The 20,945-nt window shown below is 37.6% G+C and overlaps 1 protein-coding gene across 2 annotated transcripts; it reads left to right on the forward strand.

Moving 5' to 3' along the window:
- Positions 1–770: 770 nt before the first annotated feature.
- znf217 (zinc finger protein 217) lies at positions 771–11,414 on the forward strand. Of its 2 annotated transcripts, none has more exons than XM_089124326.1 (6): positions 771–809; positions 5,375–7,029; positions 7,442–7,564; positions 7,651–8,979; positions 10,718–10,838; positions 10,924–11,414. In XM_089124326.1, the coding sequence occupies exons 2-5, from the start codon at positions 5,718–5,720 to the stop codon at positions 10,825–10,827; spliced, it is 2,874 nt and encodes a 957-aa protein (XP_088980452.1). In that variant the 5' UTR covers positions 771–809; positions 5,375–5,717; the 3' UTR covers positions 10,828–10,838; positions 10,924–11,414. The 2 variants fall into 2 exon arrangements, with proteins under 2 accessions (XP_088980452.1, XP_039508370.2); XM_039652436.2 differs by lacking the exon at positions 771–809 and adding an exon at positions 987–1,239.
- The last annotated feature ends 9,531 nt before the right edge of the window (positions 11,415–20,945 follow it).

Genomic DNA, 20,945 nt, shown 5'->3' on the forward strand with positions numbered 1-20,945 from the left:
GCGACTCCCAGCCTCATCCGATTCATTTTCGTGAACGGTTCATGTAAACAGTTCGTTAAAAAAATCCAATGATTCCTTTACGTTGGTACGTAAATTACGTCACCACGTGGTCCTTAAAATGGACCTGCGTGGTCAAACTACCCATGTTGTTGTTGTTTAATACGTTTTTTTTTAATGTAGGCCAAGTTTAATTTGTTCCAGCCCAAATTTAGACAGCCTAAACATAATTAATCTTGTAAATAATATTTAACAACACTAGAATAACTTGTTGTATGTTTTAATAAAATCAACTCTGTTTTGTAGTCCTGTGTGTTGATAAAATAGTTATTTTTATGTTTTATCTGTTTTATATGTTATACATATTTCTAGGGAATTTTATTTTTAACTTTCTGATATTATGTTTAGCATACTGGCTTTTTTTTTTTTTTTTTTTTTGACCAAAAATAAACAGTCATAATTTTCTAACCCTCATGTTGTTTTAAACCTGTATGAGTTTCTTTGTTCTGTTAAACACAAAAGAACATATTAAGAATGGTAACCAATTGTTGTCTGGTCCCCGTTGACCTAGGATATATATATAACCAGCAACTGTTAGGTTACCCATATTCTTCAAAATATATAATTTTGTGTACAACAGAACAAAGAAACTCACGTTGACAACAATATGAGGGTATGTTTTTGTATTTTGGGTGAACTATCCCTTTAACAAAAGTGATACTTTGTTGTTATGTGAATCAGATGAATTCGGAAACCGTTAAGAATGAGATTCACTAACAAAGAACAGGGTCGACCGAGCCCACTCTTTTAAGGTAAGCAAACTACCCTGATTGTGCTTTATGTATTTGAGGTCCTTAAACGAACAGTCACTCTTTCGAGAATGTGGCCACTGCTCGTGCTGTACGTTTTTGATTCATCACCGGTTTTGTGAACCAGCCCAAATGATTCATTTAATGTACATTCGACTCAAAAGAACAGTGCGTTAAAGAATCGAACATCCACAGCTACCCACGGGAGCGCGCCCTCTCTCTCTCTCTGAACGCAACAGCTGCATAGTGAGTGATTTGCAAACATTGAAAGCAAGGCATTTCGTCCGGCTAACAATTGGCTAACTCAGCTAATCAGATTTCCAGAAAGAAAGAAAGAAAACCAGCTACCAAACTAATATCCCATATACGTTATTAGTTACTATAGCGATTGTTGGCTCACAATAAGAATACCTGACGAAGTCTGAACATAATGGTAGGTATGGGGGGTGAGTTCCTTATTTTCTATATCACTCATCGCTAGCGTGTCGTTAGCCAAATTTCTATTATCAGCACGAGCGCAGGTTGATCTAACTAACCAAAGTTAACGAACTCAAACAAAGGCTTTATTTGAAAACAAACACTCTATTATATGGGACGAAATAGAAGAGGATGAGAAAGTTGGTGTCTTTTTTTGGTAATGCAGGAACTGCATTAAGGTCTTTTGATGTTCTTCCTTAACTTGAAAGGGGGAAAGAATAGACAACAACTTGACAAAAGTTTCAGCCATCCCCAAAAACAAAGTGGTAAAGTTGTATTTTGCTACCCGACCTGTTATGTTATACAAATAATAGCTTTTGATGCAGCCATCGAAAAATAATTTATTCTAATAGATACAAAGAAGAAGGAACTTATTTGTTTGTCAAACTGATGATTTTAATGATTTTATGTTATTCATTTTGTTTGAACATCTATTCTGTCTTGTTTGTATAGTTTCTTCCATCAAACTATGTTGATGGTTATATGTTATTTCTATACTTGACCATATAGTGATCTCATTGTTCTGTAGTAAAAAACATCTTAACTGTAGCTAGGGAGGAGTTTTGTATCGCATGCCAAGATAGAAACAAAAAAATAGAAAAGAAAAGAAAAGAAAAACAGGGCATGCAGGTATATTGGCGAGGTATGTAGTAAAATAACTACTAGCAGTCTCTAGGGTTGCTGATCAAGTTAGAATGATCACGTGTCAGGAAATTACAGCTACATTAAAGGCATGCTTCCACACACGAGGCATTATTATTTATATATGCCATGATTTCGTTTAGAACGCACGTTTCGTTTAGAACATAGTTTCTATTATGTTTTTGGAAAATCGATACTTTTAAACTTTGCATTATGACGTCAGTAACCGTTCTTTTAATCAGCCATTGCCACATTCTTAGTCACATACACACAGTGGTGCTCGACGTCAAGTGCTTCGTTTGAATATATAAATGTGTGTATATATTTATCAGATGATATATAAAATGCATTTATATATCAATGTATATATATATATAGTTAATATAAAGTAAAAACATCTATATATAAAGTATATATACATTAGCATGTGTGTGTTATATATCACCTGCAAAGTGTGTTTATTTATATAGATATGTTCTACTTTATTCATAAATGTTTTTGTTTGACGTCAGGATTACAGTTGAGAGCTTTTTCTGAGATAATTACTGAGCAACGCTGTTTTTTCCCCCTCTAAAGGGCACTCATAGTGTTTTTCTTAAGGTATAATAACCTGTTTTTCACTTAGCTTATTTGCATGAGCCAACTGCACCATTTATTGCTCTATAAGACAATTACAATAAGTGTACTAACTGACACTGTGTCTTTAAGAACACTTATTGATAAATTTGGATGGTTTTGGGGCCAACAAACGCGCTATTCTTGTGAACAGGTTGCATGGCAAAGCCCAAACAAAAGAGTAAGACAAACACCAGCTGGTCCCTAGCTGTTTCTTCAGCATGTCAACTAACCGTGTTTTAGGCTATTATAATGATGCAAGTATAGGTGGAGTCGTTAACAGTTGAATAACTTTGTACTATTTAGTTTTTTTTAGATAACTTTTGTGCATTTAGAAGTAAATTCAGGATTACTTTGCGATTGCTGTGAGAAGCAAATAGTGTTGCTTGTTGAGATCAGCATGGCAAGGCCTGCCATTAGAGTAGTATGTCTGCAGAATCTAAAAGAATTCACAGATTGTTTTCTTTCTTTTTCACTTGCTTTTTTTTAAACAGTGGTTATTCTGTAGATAACTGAAGTGTTGAAGCTTCCTTTTCAGCCTTCTCTTTTTTTTGATCTTCAGCCTCTGTTTCTCTTTTTTTCAATGCCTAACGTTAGCAAAGCCTATTTTTGTGTTGCGCATGGTTTCCCGAAAAGTGATTTGTACTAGTAGTGTGGATGTAGGGATGTAGAGATTGTCATTTGAGTGATTTTGATTATGCTTTGTATTTTAGGTATTGTAAAATAAGTACGCAGTTTACAAATGATTGGCGTGTTGCCTAAAACCTTGTAATAGGCTTGATAAGAGTGATGTATATTAATCTTGGATGTCAATTAATAATGTTCTAAGAGAAAGATGAATGTGGTTGCCCATATTTAATGGCTTGTTTCAGCATGGAAGGTAGGCTAAGGTTGCAGAACAATGCTCCACCTTGGGCCTCACGAGTAAAGTTTAGCAGATATTGTGAAGGACACAGCTGTAGATAGGCATAAGGCTCTGGCTTCCTGTTGCCTCACAGTAATTCATCTAAACAATTTCGTCAGTTTTGTCCCTGAAAAACTTTCTAAGATTTGAAATCTGGTTTTTCCTTCAAGTTGTGTAAATGCACCAATACAGAGCACCTTATATAAATTATTAGGTCTCACAATGCTTTTCTTTGTTTGTTGCGTATACGTATTTACTGAAATTATACTTTCAGTTGGCACTTGGGTGCTAGATGCAACATTTTCACTGTTCCTTTATGAACAACGTTGACATAGAATTCCATAATAATGAATAATGTTTGTTTTATGGTCTATTACAAATTTGTGTTCTTCATTTAAGTTTTAGTAGTATATTCTTTCCAAAAAAAAAAAAATCTTGCTCCATAGATAAGATAGATAGATAGAAGGAACATAATATCTAGAGAGAAATGGTCACATAAATTCATTAAATTCACAATTATTTAAAGCTATATCATAGGGGTCTATTGTCTTAAAAGATGACACTTGTATACGAATCATAGAATCGTTGATTTTTCTGTTAGTCTCAGAAAAAATGGGTGGTTAATTTAAAGTTGTCCCTAAAGTTTCTTCGAATAATAAGTCTATGGTACAAAGCCTGATTTATAGACTAGGAATTTTTTCCAGGCACACCTAAATTTCACAGTACTGCTTTGTGACGTACTTATTTGGTAGTTTCCATTTCATTTATGTTAAAAAAAGACAAATTACATCAAATGCTAGTTGTTTACATTGAAGTTATAAAATGGCTTCTTATTTAGAGCTGTCCTGTGGTGTTGTGTGACATATTAAGCTTTTTGCAATGCATTACATTTGTGCATTCAGTTTTTATGACCTCTTATCATTTGAGATTACTACATGGGATATTTGTGTACACAAAATGTATTTGTCACACTGCTGGACCACTAAAGTTGATATACAGTAAAAAGGTTAAAAAACAAAAGAAAAGGAGACCAATTTGGCATATACATTTTATAAAACATATATTTTAACCTAATATCCTGATTAAACATGTCTATTCCTTTCATTTACATTGGGCATGGTGCAGCGACCATCCCACAGGAGTAATTTAGTGTTAAGGACTTTTCTCAAGGGCACAATTATTATAGACTAACACTGTACCCCCAACAACCACCTAGCTGCTAGTTCATTCCCAATTCAGATACTTGACTGTTTGCCCAGATTTTTAACATCTAGCTTGCTATTGCATTGCACTCAGTACATGTTTCCTTAAACAATTAAACAATATTTAAATATGAAGAGTTCAGATGCAAAAGCCTCTAAATGCCATTTGAAATTTTCTTCTTTAATGATGATTTTTATCAAACTTGTATATTTAAGTTCAGTAATTTCACTTAAATAACAATTAATAGGTAATTATTATTGCCATTGAAGTGAAATTACTGAACTTAAATACACAAGTTTGATAAAAAATCATCATTAAAGAAGAAAATTTCAATTGGCATTTAGAGGCTTTTGCATCTGAACTCTTCATATATCCTAAATTAAAACAATCCTCTGATGTATGCTATAACAATGTTAAATGTATGCTTCTATTTTGACCAATGAGTGTAGATTATCATTTTCTCTGTATTTGTTCCACTTTGATAAGTTAAACTTTTGTTTGTTCTCCAGTTTACTTAGAAACTTAAGCTAAACCTCAATGTGCTTGCTAATCTTTTGAACTATCCATGTGACATCATGCTTCATCTCGAGTAACAGTCCAAAACAGATGAGTGCTTGTCCCCCGCATTAATTGAATCATTTGTGTTTGTATTTGTAAGTGCAGTCCTGAGTTGATTGCATTCCACGGAAGTGGCCACACCTGACTTTGTCCTTTTCTTCTTTTTCAGGTTTTGCCTGTCAGGACAATTCCTCCGTGTGAATCACAAGAAATCAACTGATCGAGTTTATTTCCCAGTGACTGGCAAGCCCCGACTGCTTCTCCTGTATAGGATGGATCATAGGGGTTTACAGAAACTCGTAGCAAACGTGCTGTTCTGAAAATCAAATGTGAAAAGTACCATGGAAATGTTAAGAGTATTTGGTATTTTGTTATCTCATGCATATCCTCCTTCGTGAGTATTTCAAAAGAATGACTCTACTTTCACATGTCTTGTAACGTTCAACATATTGTTTCGTACAAGCTTTCAACTGAAACTAAATAAGAAAATTCCCAAGTAAATTCCTGCTGACATGCCTACCCACCCATTGATCCCATTTGTGGAAAGTCCTGATGGACTAGGTCATGACATTCTCAGCCACAGCAGTGCAAGTATGCCTGGCACTGGGTCTAGCATGACGCCCCACGCCAGCTTGGTGGAAAAATCAGACACGCTGGCAGATAGTAGCCTACCTCTAGACTGCATGTTTTGCGAAGAGACTTTCCTGCATCAGGAAGACCTGGGACCCCACCTGCTATCCCAGCATCCCACAACATTCCATGCTCCCGCAGTGTTGCGCGTGGAAGCGGAGTTCTTAACTCCCAGCGACAGGGCCCGTTCTAAGAGCTGCCCGGCTGTGGTGAAGAATGAGGAGCTCTGTTGCGCTGTGTGCGGCCAGGCTGTCGCAGATGCGACGGAGTTGGAAACGCACATGAGGAAACACAAGGACTCTTTCACGTACTGCTGCGGCCTCTGTGGACGTCGTTTCAAAGAGCCGTGGTTCCTAAAGAACCACATGAGAACCCATGGTGGAAAGGCTGGGTCTAAAAACAAAAACCAGGACCTGGAGATCCCAACTACCGTCAATGACGTCATCCAAGACCAACCCCCATCACCTGTTGTCACGTCGTACAAAATGTGCATGGTATGTGGCTTCTTTTTCCTCAACAAGGAAGTTCTGGCTGAGCACAGCAAAGTCCACAATCGGGAACCGGAAGTAGACGAGAACGCCCCCCTTGTCAGCCAGCCTGCCGAGGAGGTTCCTGAATCTCAGAAGTCGTTTTTGCAGACCTTACAGTTGCATCCGTCTGGAGCGCGAGAAGCTGAAAACAATTCCCCGTCTGGACGCTGGATATCACAACTCGATCCTTTCAACACCTACCAGGCGTGGCAATTGGCCACCAGGGGCAAGATCGCGGCAGGTCCAAACTTGGCCAAGGAGCTCAACGCGGACTCCAACTCTGACAACGAGGACTCTGGTTCTGAGAAAGAGGAACTGGGGGCCATCTGGGCTTCTGGCGGTGGAGATAAACCAGTCAGGCGAGCCCTAAGAAGTGAACTCAAGCCTACTGAGACTCCTTCCCCATCACCTGAGCAAAAAGGTCTGATTCGTAAAGACAAGCCAACAAACTGTGAAGAGTGTGGCAAGATCTTCAGGACATACCATCAGTTGGTCCTTCATTCTCGAATCCACAAGAGCAGAGGAGGAGCGGAGAGCCCAACCACACCTGTAGAGGGGAGGGCCCAAAGTGTAGGCTCGTGCAGCAGTTCATCTTTCGACCGAGCCGAGGAGTACTCCGAGGATGGCTCGGAAGAGGGAGTGCCGGTTGACGCCTTTAATCCAGGTATTATTACCAAAGTGTTTGTTGTTGCGTTCACATTTTAATTAGTTTTTGATTGCTTGGTATAAACAATGAATCATCATCTGTCAGACATTGGTCCTCATAATTGGCATCACCTTGTTAAATTATGCACGTGATGCAGACAGCATAATTACCAAAGAAATGTGCACTCTTTATTACAGGAGAAGCTAGAGTACTCCTCAATGGTTCAATATCATTTTCACACAAACCTGTTTTTGTATTAGTGAAGAACTTAAAGCTCCCTCTGCTGGTCAAGAGAGGACTTTAAGCTTTCATACTTTACTTAAGGGCATTCTGTACTATAGTATGATTTATGTTCATCTTTCAGTGTTTATTTTCTGTTATAGGTCACCATGTTTTACATGTGTTAAACATGTCTCTCTTTGTCCTACAGATAAAAGTGAGGATGGATCAGGTAAAATGAAGCTCAAAATTCTTGCTCCAAGAAAATGCAGTTACTGTGGCAAGACTTTCCGCTCGAATTATTACCTCAATATTCATCTCAGGACACATACTGGTTAGTACTTTTTCTTCTATTTCAGGATGTTTCTTTTGGCACTGATTGTTTATTGAAATATTGGCGTCTCTCTTTTCATTTCACAGGTGAAAAACCTTATAAATGTGAATATTGTGACTATGCTGCTGCACAGAAAACGTCTTTGAGGTACCATTTAGACAGACGTCACAAAGATAAACCTTTCACGGAAATCCCGAACATTCCTGCAACGTCGTCTACTAGAAATGTCATCAAGGCCATCGAACCTCCCAAGAATAATGACAAACAAGCCTTAAAACCAGCCAAACAATGGCTTGCTCCTAAACCTCTCCCTGTTAGTGTTAAACGTGAACCAGGCATGAGCCAGGCCATTATTACCAGCACAAGTCCTTTCATTCAAGTAAAGCAAGAGGATGCAAGTTCTCCTGTCGCAGCCCCTGCGAGTGAGGTCAACAAAACATACCCAGTACCGGTAGACCTGAAGATGGAGGAGAAAGAGCCTTCTGAGGCACCGTTGAATCTTTCCCTCAAAGTGTCTCTTTCTGTATCTGCTACCTCAGTACCCAGAAACCTGTTACTGACCAACACATGTACCTCTTGCTCCTATGAAACCCTTTACCCTGAGGTTCTCCTGATGCATAAAAAGCTCATCCACAAGGAGAAGTTGGACGTCAAGAAGAACGGATACAGGGGACCTCAGAAACTGAAACGGTACACTGGTTGCCCCCCGGCTCTTGAGGGCAAAGACGTCACTCCTTTGCCCAGCATCAACAAGAAGCATCCCCGTCGGACCAAATCCCCACCCAGGCAGCCGGAAAAACCTGGCGAGAGGGCTCCGAAGCATCCACAGATGTCTAAGAGTTCTCCTGCAAAAGAGCGCTGGAGAGAACAGCACCAGGAGGGTCAGCGGGGCAGGGAATCGGATGCAACCGGCTCGCTATCTAGAATCTCAGAGCAAGAATCTAGCAGAAAACTAAATGTGCCAATTGTAAATGATCGAGAGTTGTCCAAGAAGAGGCCTGGCCTGGATCATGAGATGAGTCAGAGGGCAAGTATGGGCAAAAACGGAATGGTATGGCCCACGGATCCAGCTAGACTTTGCCTTTCGGACCGTTTCCGAAACTTGGCGCAAATGGATGTCGGCGAACCCTCTAGCAAGAGACAGAAGTCCTTTGAGCCTCCACATGCCACATCTGGACGGCTTGGAGAGGATTTCAACAGGCTCGTGCCCTCCGGCAGAAATACCAAAACCTTGTTGCAGGCGAACTCACCCTTGGCTTCGGTTAAGGTGACTCCTACGCCGTCTCCCAGTAACATGCAGGCTGACTGGAATGTCCTCAACCTGCTCCGCACCTACACGCCCAACAACCTGGCGTCGCTCTATCACCCCACCGCTGCAGGTTCCAGCCATGCTGTCATGGCCTCACCTGGCCCTGGTAAGTAACTACCACCCAATTTTTAGGAAATGCTCATTAGGTAATGGAAGAGATCTGTTTATACTCAAGAAATGAGAGCAAATATAAGAATTCAACAAAAGCTTTTTCAGACTTTAAGATCAGATGGCATAAATAGGCGAATGTAACTAAAATAAAAATGTTCGACATATATTTCAAGTAAAAACGTTTTAATACAGTAATTCAATTATGTAAAAAGTATGTGTAAAAAAAAGTATATCATATATATATATAATGTGTTTAAAAATATATATACTGTATATTTCTCACACATATATATGTATATATATATCAATTAATATTATATAAACACAAATGTGTTACAGACAACCTTTTAACTTTTTTTTTTGGTTTGACAGCACATACATATTATTTATATATATATATATATATATATATATATATATATATATATATAGACCATTTTGCAAGATGTAAACAACACTGGTCCAGAAACACTTCCTGTTTCAGTTTGTAACTGTTTTCTTTATTTCACATGTAAAGAAAACATCTTTAAGGTGTTTGTTTAACTTTTTGATTCAGTTTTATGTTCTGTTGGTTGTATTTTATTCCTGCTTTTATGTAGTGTTAGACTGAAACAGGAAGTGCTTCTGGACCAGTGTTGTTTACATCTTGCAAAATGGTCTATATATATATATATATATATATATATTATATAATATATATACACGCATATTATAATATAATATATTATACACACTTATTATATATATAATATTTTATATATATATATATATATATATATATTTATATTTATTTGTATATAATACATGTGTGTGTGTGTGTGTGTGTGCGTGTGTATATATATATATATATATATATAAGTATAAATATATTATATAATATATATATATATATATATATAATATATATACACGCATATTATAATATATATATACATATATATTATATACACTTATTATATATATATAAATTTATTATATAATATATATACACACATAATATAATATATATATTATATACACCTATTATATATATATATATATATATATAATATTTATTATATATATAAATATATATATATATATATATTAAATGTGTGTGTGTGTATATATATATATATATAGTGTGGATATATATATAAATACATATATTATAATATATATATATATATATATTATATACACTTATTATATAAATAGACCATTTCACAAGATGTAAACAACACTGGTCCAGAAGCACTTCCTGTTTCAGTTTGTAACTGTTTTCTTTATTTCACATGTAAAGAAAACATCTTAAAGATGTTTGTTTAACTTTTTGATTCTGTAACTTTAAATGTTCTGTTGGTTGTATTTTATCCCAACTTTTATGTAGTGTTAAACTGAAACAGGAAGTGCTTCTGGACCAGTGTTGTTTACATCTTGTGAAATGGTCTATATGTATGTGTGTGTGTGTGTGTTACATATTACCATATTATAACATATTTGTGTTTATGTAATATTAATTGAAGTGGCTGCTTAATTGTCATAAATAATGTCACAATGCCAAATATCCTCATGTTTCAATGGTATAGTTGTATTTCAAGCCTCTGAGAAAATGTAGGCAGTACCTTTCAGGAGCTATTTAAATATTTTCGACTCCACCATGGCCTCTTAAATGGTCTTGGCAGTTGTTTAGTCAGGATGTGGTCTGGGATTATGACTGAACTGAACACTACCCCATATGCTCCTCTCTTTAGGGAGTAGGTCCTTGATCTTCCCTCATTACTCCACTAGTATGACTCAGAGGAGAATCCAAACCAGCCCTCTGAGTAATGAACGCTGTGGACCTTCAGATAAGAGCTCTTAGGACTATCCAGGGTAAATGTCTTTGGCAGACCTCGCTCTCATTTCACAGGTATCACGCCGTGGTCCATGTAGCTAATCGCATTGTCTCTCCTCACAGCTTTGAAATATGCAGAGAAAACGGGGATGTGGTCGCCAATGGTGGGGTCTGCAGCTGGGAGGAAAGTTTAAAGGATTTGATGTCGCTCAAATTGTTCTTCAGACACTTCCGCTGAAGGGTTTGATGTGCTGGAAGGATGAGCTGTGGGGATTCGGGCCGCCAGCGCTGCAATAGCCTTGGCTGGAAGGCAGAATGAACTTGGACTGCAGCCTTGAACAGTGTTGTTTTTGATTCAATTTGCATTCCATTATGGCAATAGATTCATCTGTGGTGCACTTAACACAAAGCTGAACGCGTCTGACGTGTGCGTGACAGTTGACTTGTGAATCTGTTGTGGGTCGGTGGTTTATGATGGCCTAAATACTAATCAAACTGCAAGCCCAGCAAGTGCCTCCATTACTTTTTATTAAAAGCCCACATGCTTTATCTACGAGTGGACGGCACTGACCAAATAAACGAGGAGGGGCGCTGTGTTAAGTTTGCTTTTCTCTAATTGTGTAAGATTGTCTATATTGTTAATGTTTAACATCTCTTTTACACTTTACAGGTCAACTTTATGCTATGCAGAGAATGGGAAATCTATCGTTTCCAAAGTTATGAATCTTTTCATTTGTACAAATCGAGCTGCTGTGTTACTGTCTCAGACCCGAGACTTTTTGAAGCAATGGTAACGTACTGTGTACTCTTGCGTAGGTACATTTAAAAAGAAATGCAGGGACTGCATGGAACCTCTTTCACTGTGACAAAGACATTTAATGGGATCCTCAGGATTGAAGAGAAACATAACTGTGATATTGTGCGTGAGCATTTTGTGTCTTTAGCGTTTTTTTTTTTTTTACCTAATAATCAATTGTATTTATTTTCAGGCAAGCGTGTTGGTTCATTAGGTTGTCGTTGCGTGTTTGTAGAATGGTGGCTAAAGCACGTCATGGTTTCTGTTACTGTCTGCGTTCAGTATACTAACTCTTACTCCCTGAAGATGTTTGGCCGCCGGAGAGTTAACTTATTTTGTAATGTTTTAGGGGCTTTCTTGAGCTGAAGCAAAGGCATTGTATTTCCTTGATGATGATAAACTTGAAACTTTTTTTTTTTTTTTTTTTTTTGCTTCACTCAATAAGGAGGAATTTTTCCTTATTTAGTTATTTTTGTGAGTTGTAGATCAGTTAGGCTGAGTGAAGGCTGTCACTGTGTTTTGATAATGGATTTCAATTGGTCAAAAACCAACGCTGCCTATTATGCAGGTTCGTTGTCTCTCTGGTTTTTGTGTGCAGTATTTCGACTTTCAAACACACTGAATTGGGTTTGTGTAGGTAGTTTGGTTTAGGATGTAGTGACAGCCATGTGTAAATTTGTTTGTAGTTGTGAAAAAAAAAAATCTCTAGAGTATTTTTTTCCCCATTTTTAATTTCTTCTTTCTTTTGCACTTTCACTAATTTTCTCTTTGGAGTTCCTTTCTTGTGGTAAGATTGTCACAGGCGTGCAAAAATATTGAAGCTGAATGATGCTTTTTTTTCTCCCTGTTTTGTCCATTGTTTCATGAATGATGCTGTTATTCTTGGTCTCTAACGGAATGTGTAATTTGGATTCCCAATCTTGTAACCCACCTTGTTATTAAGCCAGGTGTATTCCAGGGCCGAGGCCCTTTCTAGAGGCAGAATAAAGCAGTTGTGTAAACTGTAAGAAATGTCAAATTGTCCCTTTCATTTTCATCTGAGGAATACTAAGGTGAGTGAAATGTTTTTAAAATTTTGATTCTGGGTGTTTATTAGATATTAAAACATATATGCTTGATTTGATGTACTGTTTTTTTTCCATGCCAAGTAGTCTAGACAAACTGCTAGTAAATTTGCGGTAGTTACATTTTTTTTGTCATAAATGTGTCCTATTTGGAAAAAAAAACAAAAAAAAAACGTTTGATAGTTCTGATAATTTACTCATCCCAATGTCATTCAAGATGTCCATGTCTTTCTTCAGTCGAAAAGAAATTAAGGTTTTTGATGAAAACGTTCCAGCATTTTTCTCCATATAATGGACTTCAATGGGAACCAAACAGTTCAAGGTCCAAACGGTTTCACTGCAAACTGTTCAAAGGGCTTTGAATGATTTCAGACGATGAATAAGGGTCTTATCAAGCGAAACGATCGCTCATTTAAAAAAAAAAAAAAAAAAACGTTACGTTTATAAGCTCAAATGCTTGCCTTGCTCTGTTCTGTGATGCACATTTGTGACTCCTGTTTGAACTCGTTCATCAAAATGAGTCAATTTGTTCGTTTCGTTTGTTGAATGAACCAAATGACTCAGAAAAAGATTTGTTCATTTTAATAACCCAGACAAACTTATGGCAAATTTGCAAGTCAGCCTGACCAAGACCATTTCTAAATCGAGGCACCAATCACAAACGTTGAGGCAGGCTTTACACGATGACGATAGCTCTGATTGGTTTTAGGTCTATCCAATTGCGCCCATTGGCATTTGAGCGACATCTGTTGGTGATGCCCCTTTAAAGGGGCACTCCTTCCTTTTTTTCATATTAAACTATGTTATTCCCTTAACTAAGACGAGTTGATACACACCTCTCTCGTCTCAGTGCGGGCGCTCAATCGCGCGAGACACTTTGATTGCACAAACTAGCCCAGTTCATTCAATATGGGCCAAGCAGTGAAGCGACCAAACACCTCCACGTTTCCCCTATTTAAATACAGTTACACGAGTAGAGTAACTCGACCAAGAATGGTGACACAAAATAAAACGTTGCGCTTTTCTAAGCGTGTAAAGTGGATAACTAATGTAGGGCGAAACACTACAGCAAATGATTGGAAGCACTTTGACTCGGTGTATATATATATCTATGGACTCGGCGTAGTAATATCATCACTTGTTTAAAGTCCTCACCCTCTCTGGAGTGATAATATTACTGCACCGAGTCAGAAAAAAGGGTTCTATATATGTAGCCTAGGGCCCTTTCCTCAACTGCAAAGGACCTTTTATGCAAAAAAATGATGATGATGACAAGAAAGAACCCGTTTGGCACAAATATTCTTTATTCATTCATATATTACATTATTCTGCAACATTTTGCAGTTGTAATTAAATTGTTTATTAAACTGTTATAGTAAAATCATGCTGATTTTTGGAGGAGAAAAACTGAAATGGCACTCTTCGTCTGATATTGATTAATTGCATCTTGAATTTTGTGATCATTTATGCATTACATTTTAGGGGTTCCAAATACGTAGCGCTTTAGAACCTTTTAAGGTTCTATATAGAACCTTTTCTTCTAAGAGTGATAGAGACATGCCACTTCCTCGATCCTCAATACAACTGTATAGGGAAAACCCGTAACACCAAAGATGGCGGTTGTATGCACATGTCCCTCCCCTCCCGCTGGAAAGCCAATCGTCTGCTTTTAACAGTCAAGCTCGTTGCCAAGATGGCGGCCGAGTGACATGACTTGCCTAAAAGGACTTTGGCCGAGTGCATAGATGTATATGTGCCGAATCGAAGCGCTCCCATGTCACTTGTTTTGGTATTCCGCCAAATACATTATAGTCATCCAATTTACACGCTTAGAAAAGCGCAACGTTTTATTTTGTGTCACCATTCTTGGTCGAGTTACACTACTTGTGTAACTGTATTTAAATAGGGAATCGTTGATGTGTTTGGTCGCTTCTTTGCTTGGCCCATATTGAATGAACTGTGCTAGTTAAGTGCCATCAAAGTGTCTTGCGCGCCAGAGACGAGAGAGGTATGCATCAGCTAGTCTTAGTTAAGGGAATAACATAGTTAATATGAAAAAAAAAAACCCAAAAATGGTGGAGTATCCCTTTAAAATGGGCTGTGAATGACCCTCTGTTACAACTGGTGTCAACTAGGCTACCTACAGGACTGAGTTTCTTAGAAAATGTGACTTCACTGGCAGAACACTAGGGGGCAGTATGTACAAACATGTGAACTGCTGCTGGTGAAACCATGTGCTTCTTGCTTCATTTGATACCGAGACACAATGAACTCCTCACACAAAGAGTTATGAGGTCTTGTGTAGATAAAAGAACCATTCGCCTTAATTCGTTGTTTTTGATTGAAGGTGACTATATTGCATTGAATAAGCATCTTCCATTTGAGGCCCAAATGCTTTTATTAAACAGCTGTGGACTAATTTGCTTTGTTCGTCTTCATTCCTGGCCATGCATACTGGATCAGGGGTGACGGCATGTTGAACCTGGCCGAGTGCATCCCAGTGTCTGACAACAGTAAATTATATAGGACAGTATCTAGCATATTAAACAAGAGTCTTTCACCCCCTCCTTTTCTTTTTGACTATAGCACATCTGCTTGCTGTCTGCTCCCCAGGGTCAGTGCTGTGTAATCTATTGCATTAGCTCACATTAGTGCATATCGCCCATGGGTTTCAATAATCACAAACGCAAAATGAGCATTTCACTTACTATCACCCTCATATGCCCCTCAAACGGAGGCCAACATGAGCATCTGGATGGCAGGGGGAAGGAAGCACAACCTCAGCTCATGACACGCTTCCTGTTTTGCCTAATCCCTCAAGTCCAATACGATGTGCAGTTTTCCGCCTCTCGAGTCCTGCTCAAGGGTTTAATGTCAGGACTGTGCTGAATAGAGCTGCTTGCTGTTTTCTTTCCCCGTGTTTATTTGATTTTTTTCTTTTTTTTTCTCAGTGCTGGTCTGCGGTGATCAGTAAACGTCTGGATCAGGCCTCATTACTGGTTGAAAGTTGGAAAGCACACAGGCTTCCTGTAAATCAGGGAGTTTAGTGTTGCCTTAGCAGTGCTGAGGGTTGAACTCAGTGTTTTGAGTATGTACAATGTTTTTTCAAGGCAAATACAACCACAGATATGCGAGTAGCCATTTGCACCAGTCCCCAGTGTTCTTATTCACCCCCAAATTTAAACGAAAAAATACTTATAGTTTGCATGACGAAAAGGGACACGGACACTTTTTTTTTGGATCATTGTTTTGTATAGTTAAAATCAGCACATGTCCCCCATAATTCACTTTATGAGGCGCCTTCTGTAAAAAAACAAACAAACAAAAAATATTTTCATAACTGTAATGAAAAAGATCATATGTTTTCAGTTATGCTTTACATTTTAAATCTGCAGATGGATGGATGGACTGAAAAATAAATTGAAAGACAGACAGAATGAATGATAAATAGCTAGATGGATATAAAAAATTAAATGAACTAAAAACTAGACATTTTTAAAATTATTGAAAATATTTAGTTTTTGTGTTTACATAATATATGTGGGTGCACTGTGTATAATTATTTTATATATACGTATATAAATACACACACATGCTTGTGTATATATTTAAGAAATATTTTCATGTATATACTGTATATAGATTTATATATAATAAATATAAATATTTTATATATAAATAATATTTCTTTCTTAAATATACATGAATGTGTGTGTATTTATGTACTGTATACAAAATAATTATACACAGTGCACCCACATATATTATGTTAACACAAACTTTTATTTTGGATGCGATTAATCGCGATTAAAAATATCATTTATTTTTAATAATTGATTCTACCAGAAACACTGTAATGATATACAATTGAAGCTCATTTTATATTAAACAAATGAAACTTCCTTCCGATTTCAAGTTTTGCTGGCCAAGTTTTGTTGAGTTTATACAGTTGCAGTGCCGTCATATTTGTCACCCATGATTGATTAATTAACAAACACCCAAAAGTGTCCAATAATAGTGGGATACTGAGGTAAAGCGAGTAGTTCAACTACATGGCAATATTTAACACGGGTCATATTTGTCATAATAACAACGTGAAAAGCTTGGTGTGCCTTTAAATGTTCTCTTAACTAGCATTTTTTAATGCACACATGCAATGCAGAGCAACTATTACAGTGAGCGCCGTCATCCCCTGCTGTTCCAGCACAATAGTTAATTCCTGTTTTCGTCCTGCCTTGTTTTCTGTGAAGGTGTGGGCCCCTTTGTGCCTGGGGTCACACCCTGCAGAAGAGACGTTTATTTCCACTGGGCTCTGCTTTATTCACCACAGGAGGTGTTGCTTTTGCTGACGTGGGGATCTGGCACGCAGCGCGGGCCCCACACAATGCTGCGTGCAGCAGGTAATGTGCAGAAGAACAATACTAAGATGTTAATTAGAGGTATGTGCAACACGGGGACGCGTGCAGTTACCCCATTGCTTGTCATGGTATTTGCGAGAGCATTTTGCGGCTAAAGCAAAGCGAAATTCCCTGTGGACGAGTATTAAGGCGACTGTATACATATTTTATCAGTGCCGTTTCCCCACTGTCAGACAAATTATTTGTTCACCATAAAAATGTTCCACTGTCTGCTTCAGTATGATAATTTAAGATCAATATTTTGACTAGTGACTTTAGTAGTGTGCATTTTAATCAGTATTTTAATATGTTTGTGATTGCAAACCTGTGTCATGCGAGCGTACACATACTCCCACCCACTTTTGTCTTAACTGTTGTTTTTGTATTTTCATAGCTGTGTGCAGTGATGCTTAGTTTCATGTTGCATGGCTTAGTGCACAATTCGGATCTGAAATGTTCTTTCATGCAAATGTTGTGTGTGTGCGTTTTAAAGTTTGTCAGTAAGATGTTTATTTTCATTTGTATTTTTTTTCCAGTAAGGGTACATTAAATTAAAGCCATTTACAGTATTAAAACATTTCTATTTCAAATAAATGCCTTTTTTTCTTTTTCTTTTTACTATTCAAGGGAAATATGCAGCACAACTGTTTTCAACATTGATCATGTTTCTTGAGCAGCAAATCAGCGTAGAATGGTTTCTGAAGGATCATGCAGTAATGATGCTGTAAATTCAGCTTTGCATCACAGGAATAATTTTCATTTTAAAATATATTAACAGAAAACAATTTTGTAATTCATAATATTACTGTTTATACTAATAAATAAATGCAGTGTTGTTATGGTTAGCATAAGAGTCTTCTTTGTCCAAAACATATGCCAGATATGCCACACATGTGAGGTGGATGGATTATCTCGGCAAAGGAGAAGTGCTCACTAACAGATTTAGACGGATTTGTGAACAATATCTGAGAGAAATAGGCCTTTTGTGTACATAGAAAAAGTCTTAGATCTTTGAGTTCAGCTCATGAAAAAATGGAGGCAAAAACAAAAGTGTTGCGTTTATAATTTTGTTCAGTGTATTTCTTAACATTGGATCTGTTATTTTTATTTTCAGGCATCTTTTTCTCCTTACTGCAGACAAAAATAAACACACAGAAACTTCATCTTAGTCATGTGGCCTCCTAATGGGCAATGTTGTTGTCATTGATAATTACCTCCTCTAGATTGTCAACTTGCATGAATTAGCAACTGGGCCAGTGACGGTGAGACTGAAGGAATCCGATTTGTGCTGTTTTTTCTGAGAAATGTAAAGTCGGTGTTCATTGTGATTGCTCATCATCGTCGGTGGATCCCTCTGAGAAAGAAGGGAGATATAATGGCTCTTGCGGAAAAAACAGCCGCTGGCCTCGGGAAAGGGATTTGGGTGTCTGGAGACAAGCAGGACCATATGGAGCAGGCTAAGATAGCAAGGCACACGTTCAGAATAATGGATGATGTGTCATGTTTCATGTTGCTAAGAAGCCATCAAGAGACCTGGTAGAGGGAAATCAAAAGACGTACGTACAGTAAAAGCGACTGTTGCGGCGTTTAAAGATTTTGCTGGTTCCATCAGCCCACGTTGCTCTCTGTTGGCTGAAGCCATTAATGGGATGAGGATTTTAAGAAATGAAATTGTTGTCATTCTTCCATGAAAATGGGGCAGAAGATCTATTGAACACTTTTTTTGGACAAAAAGCATGTCTTAGCTGTTGAATAGTGCATTTCCTTAAGTCTTAAAGGCATAGTTCGGCACAAAATGAAATTTCTGTCATCAGTTACTCACCCTCAAGTTGTTCCAAACCATATGATTTTCTTCTGCTGAACATGCAGCATGACTTCTATTTTCCGGTTACTGGCGTTTTGCCGCTGCTTGCCGCTTTACCGTGTCATAGCTCATTACCATAAAGTTGAGCTTCTTTCAACTTTCTGATTGACACTCAAAACGCCCCAAAACGCGACGCCAATGGATTTGACGCTCCTTGCAACTGAGAGAAGCCAGCTTCCATTGAAAATGAATGACTTCCGGCCGCTTTGGAAGCTCAAGTAGGTGGCGGTGAACGTACAGTAAGGAAAGCGTCTGATCATAGCAACATGGATATGTTTGCACATGATCTTGCAATTCAGCACTCTATTAAAGTCATATTTATTTATATAGCACTTTATACAATAGAGTGCCTAAAATCAAGCAGCTTTACCGTAATAAACATAAAAAACAGTGTCTCGTTTCATCAGAAGTAGGCTACAACTTCATTTTCTAATATAAAGCAGCTCAAGTTTTCACTCATGTGTCACCTCTAATCTCAACTGACTTGTGACGCGAAATGAACCAGAAAAGATTTCCACGTTCTGCGCACACATACCAATTAAGTAATCACCACGGACCAATGGTAGTACGAAGGTGTTAGCAGCCAGAGGGAACAGAGTCGTATTGGCCTGATTTTGTACAAAATGATGTCACATCAGTATATAGACCATTTCACAAGATGTAAACAACACTGGTCCAGAAGCACTTCCTGTTTCAGTTTGTAACGGTTTTCTTTTTTTCCCCAATGTAAAGAAAACATTGTAAAGATCTTTGTTTAAATTTTTGATTCAGTTTTTAATGTTCTGTTGGTTGTATTTTATCCCAGCTTTTATGTAGTGTTAAAAAACTGAAACAGGAAGTGCTTCTGGACCACTGTTGATTACATCTTGTGAAATGGTCTATATCAGGGCCTACAAGTTTCCGATGTTACCACAGCTTTAGAACTCCAAAATAAATAAATAACTTTAAAAGTAGTCCATAAGACAATATTCTAAGTCTTTGGAAGTTGTAAGATAGCAGTGTGTGAAAAACAGATTTGTGGAGAAAACAAAGTTGTCATTCACAGGAAATCTTCCACCTGCCATTTTGGTGTCAGTTGAAGGGGTGCTATAATGCCCTTTTCACGAGATGTCCCCCGAGTGTGTATGTGAAGTTTTAGCTCAAAATACCCCACAGAATTTTTTTTATAGCATGTTAAATTGTCACTTTTTGAGGGTGAGGTAAAACGCAACGTTTTGTGTGTATCCCTTTAAATGCAAATGAGCTGCTGCTCCCGCCACAGAGAACGGAGCTACGAGAGCTGTGTGTGTCTTTGTTTACCTCACACAGTGTCAAGTCAAACTGGACAAAATATAAATTTATTACTAAGAAGAAAAGAGGGAAAAAGGAAGGAAAACAAAACGCTATAGTAGTCGCTCAGCCAATCGGAGCAAGGGGCGGAAAACGGAAGAAGGAAAAAGAGTTGGTTTGGTGAGAAGTCAGCACGAGCTCTGTCGAAAACTGAGCGACTGGACACGGAAAAAGTGCACGAACTGTAAATACATCGTCAAATCCCGAAGTGGCAGCCGGTGAGAACTTTAATAATTCATATGCTTCTGTGAATGGAAAAAGAATGATGCTTGTGTAGCGGCAAATGCCGAATTAGTGTGTAACGCAGTAAAGTTAACCTATATCTGTGCTCGGCATGACATAACGTTACTTTCTGTAACTGCTCATAACGCAGACATAACGTCACTATTTTAAGCTAAATTTACTTCTGTGTAGCAAATCTTAATGTTATTGAGTTACTGGTGTTTTATTTGTATACCATTGATTTGTATTTCGATTTAATATCGGTAGAGAGTGACGATACAAGGTCTTTCTGAAGTTCACGTGATCTGATTTCATATATAACGTTACACATTAAAAATGTGATGGTGTATGAAGCTTGTTAATAATATCGTTTGAGAGTGCTGCATTTCAAAATAGATGACAACAACGGATTATTAATAAGCTTTATTTGCAATTCATTTACATATTTTGTATTTTTTATTTCTGTTAAAGGT

Source organism: Pimephales promelas, chromosome 20, assembly GCF_988280905.1.
Source record: "Pimephales promelas chromosome 20, fPimPro1.hap1.1, whole genome shotgun sequence".
In the NCBI taxonomy this organism is placed as follows: domain Eukaryota; kingdom Metazoa; phylum Chordata; class Actinopteri; order Cypriniformes; family Leuciscidae; genus Pimephales; species Pimephales promelas.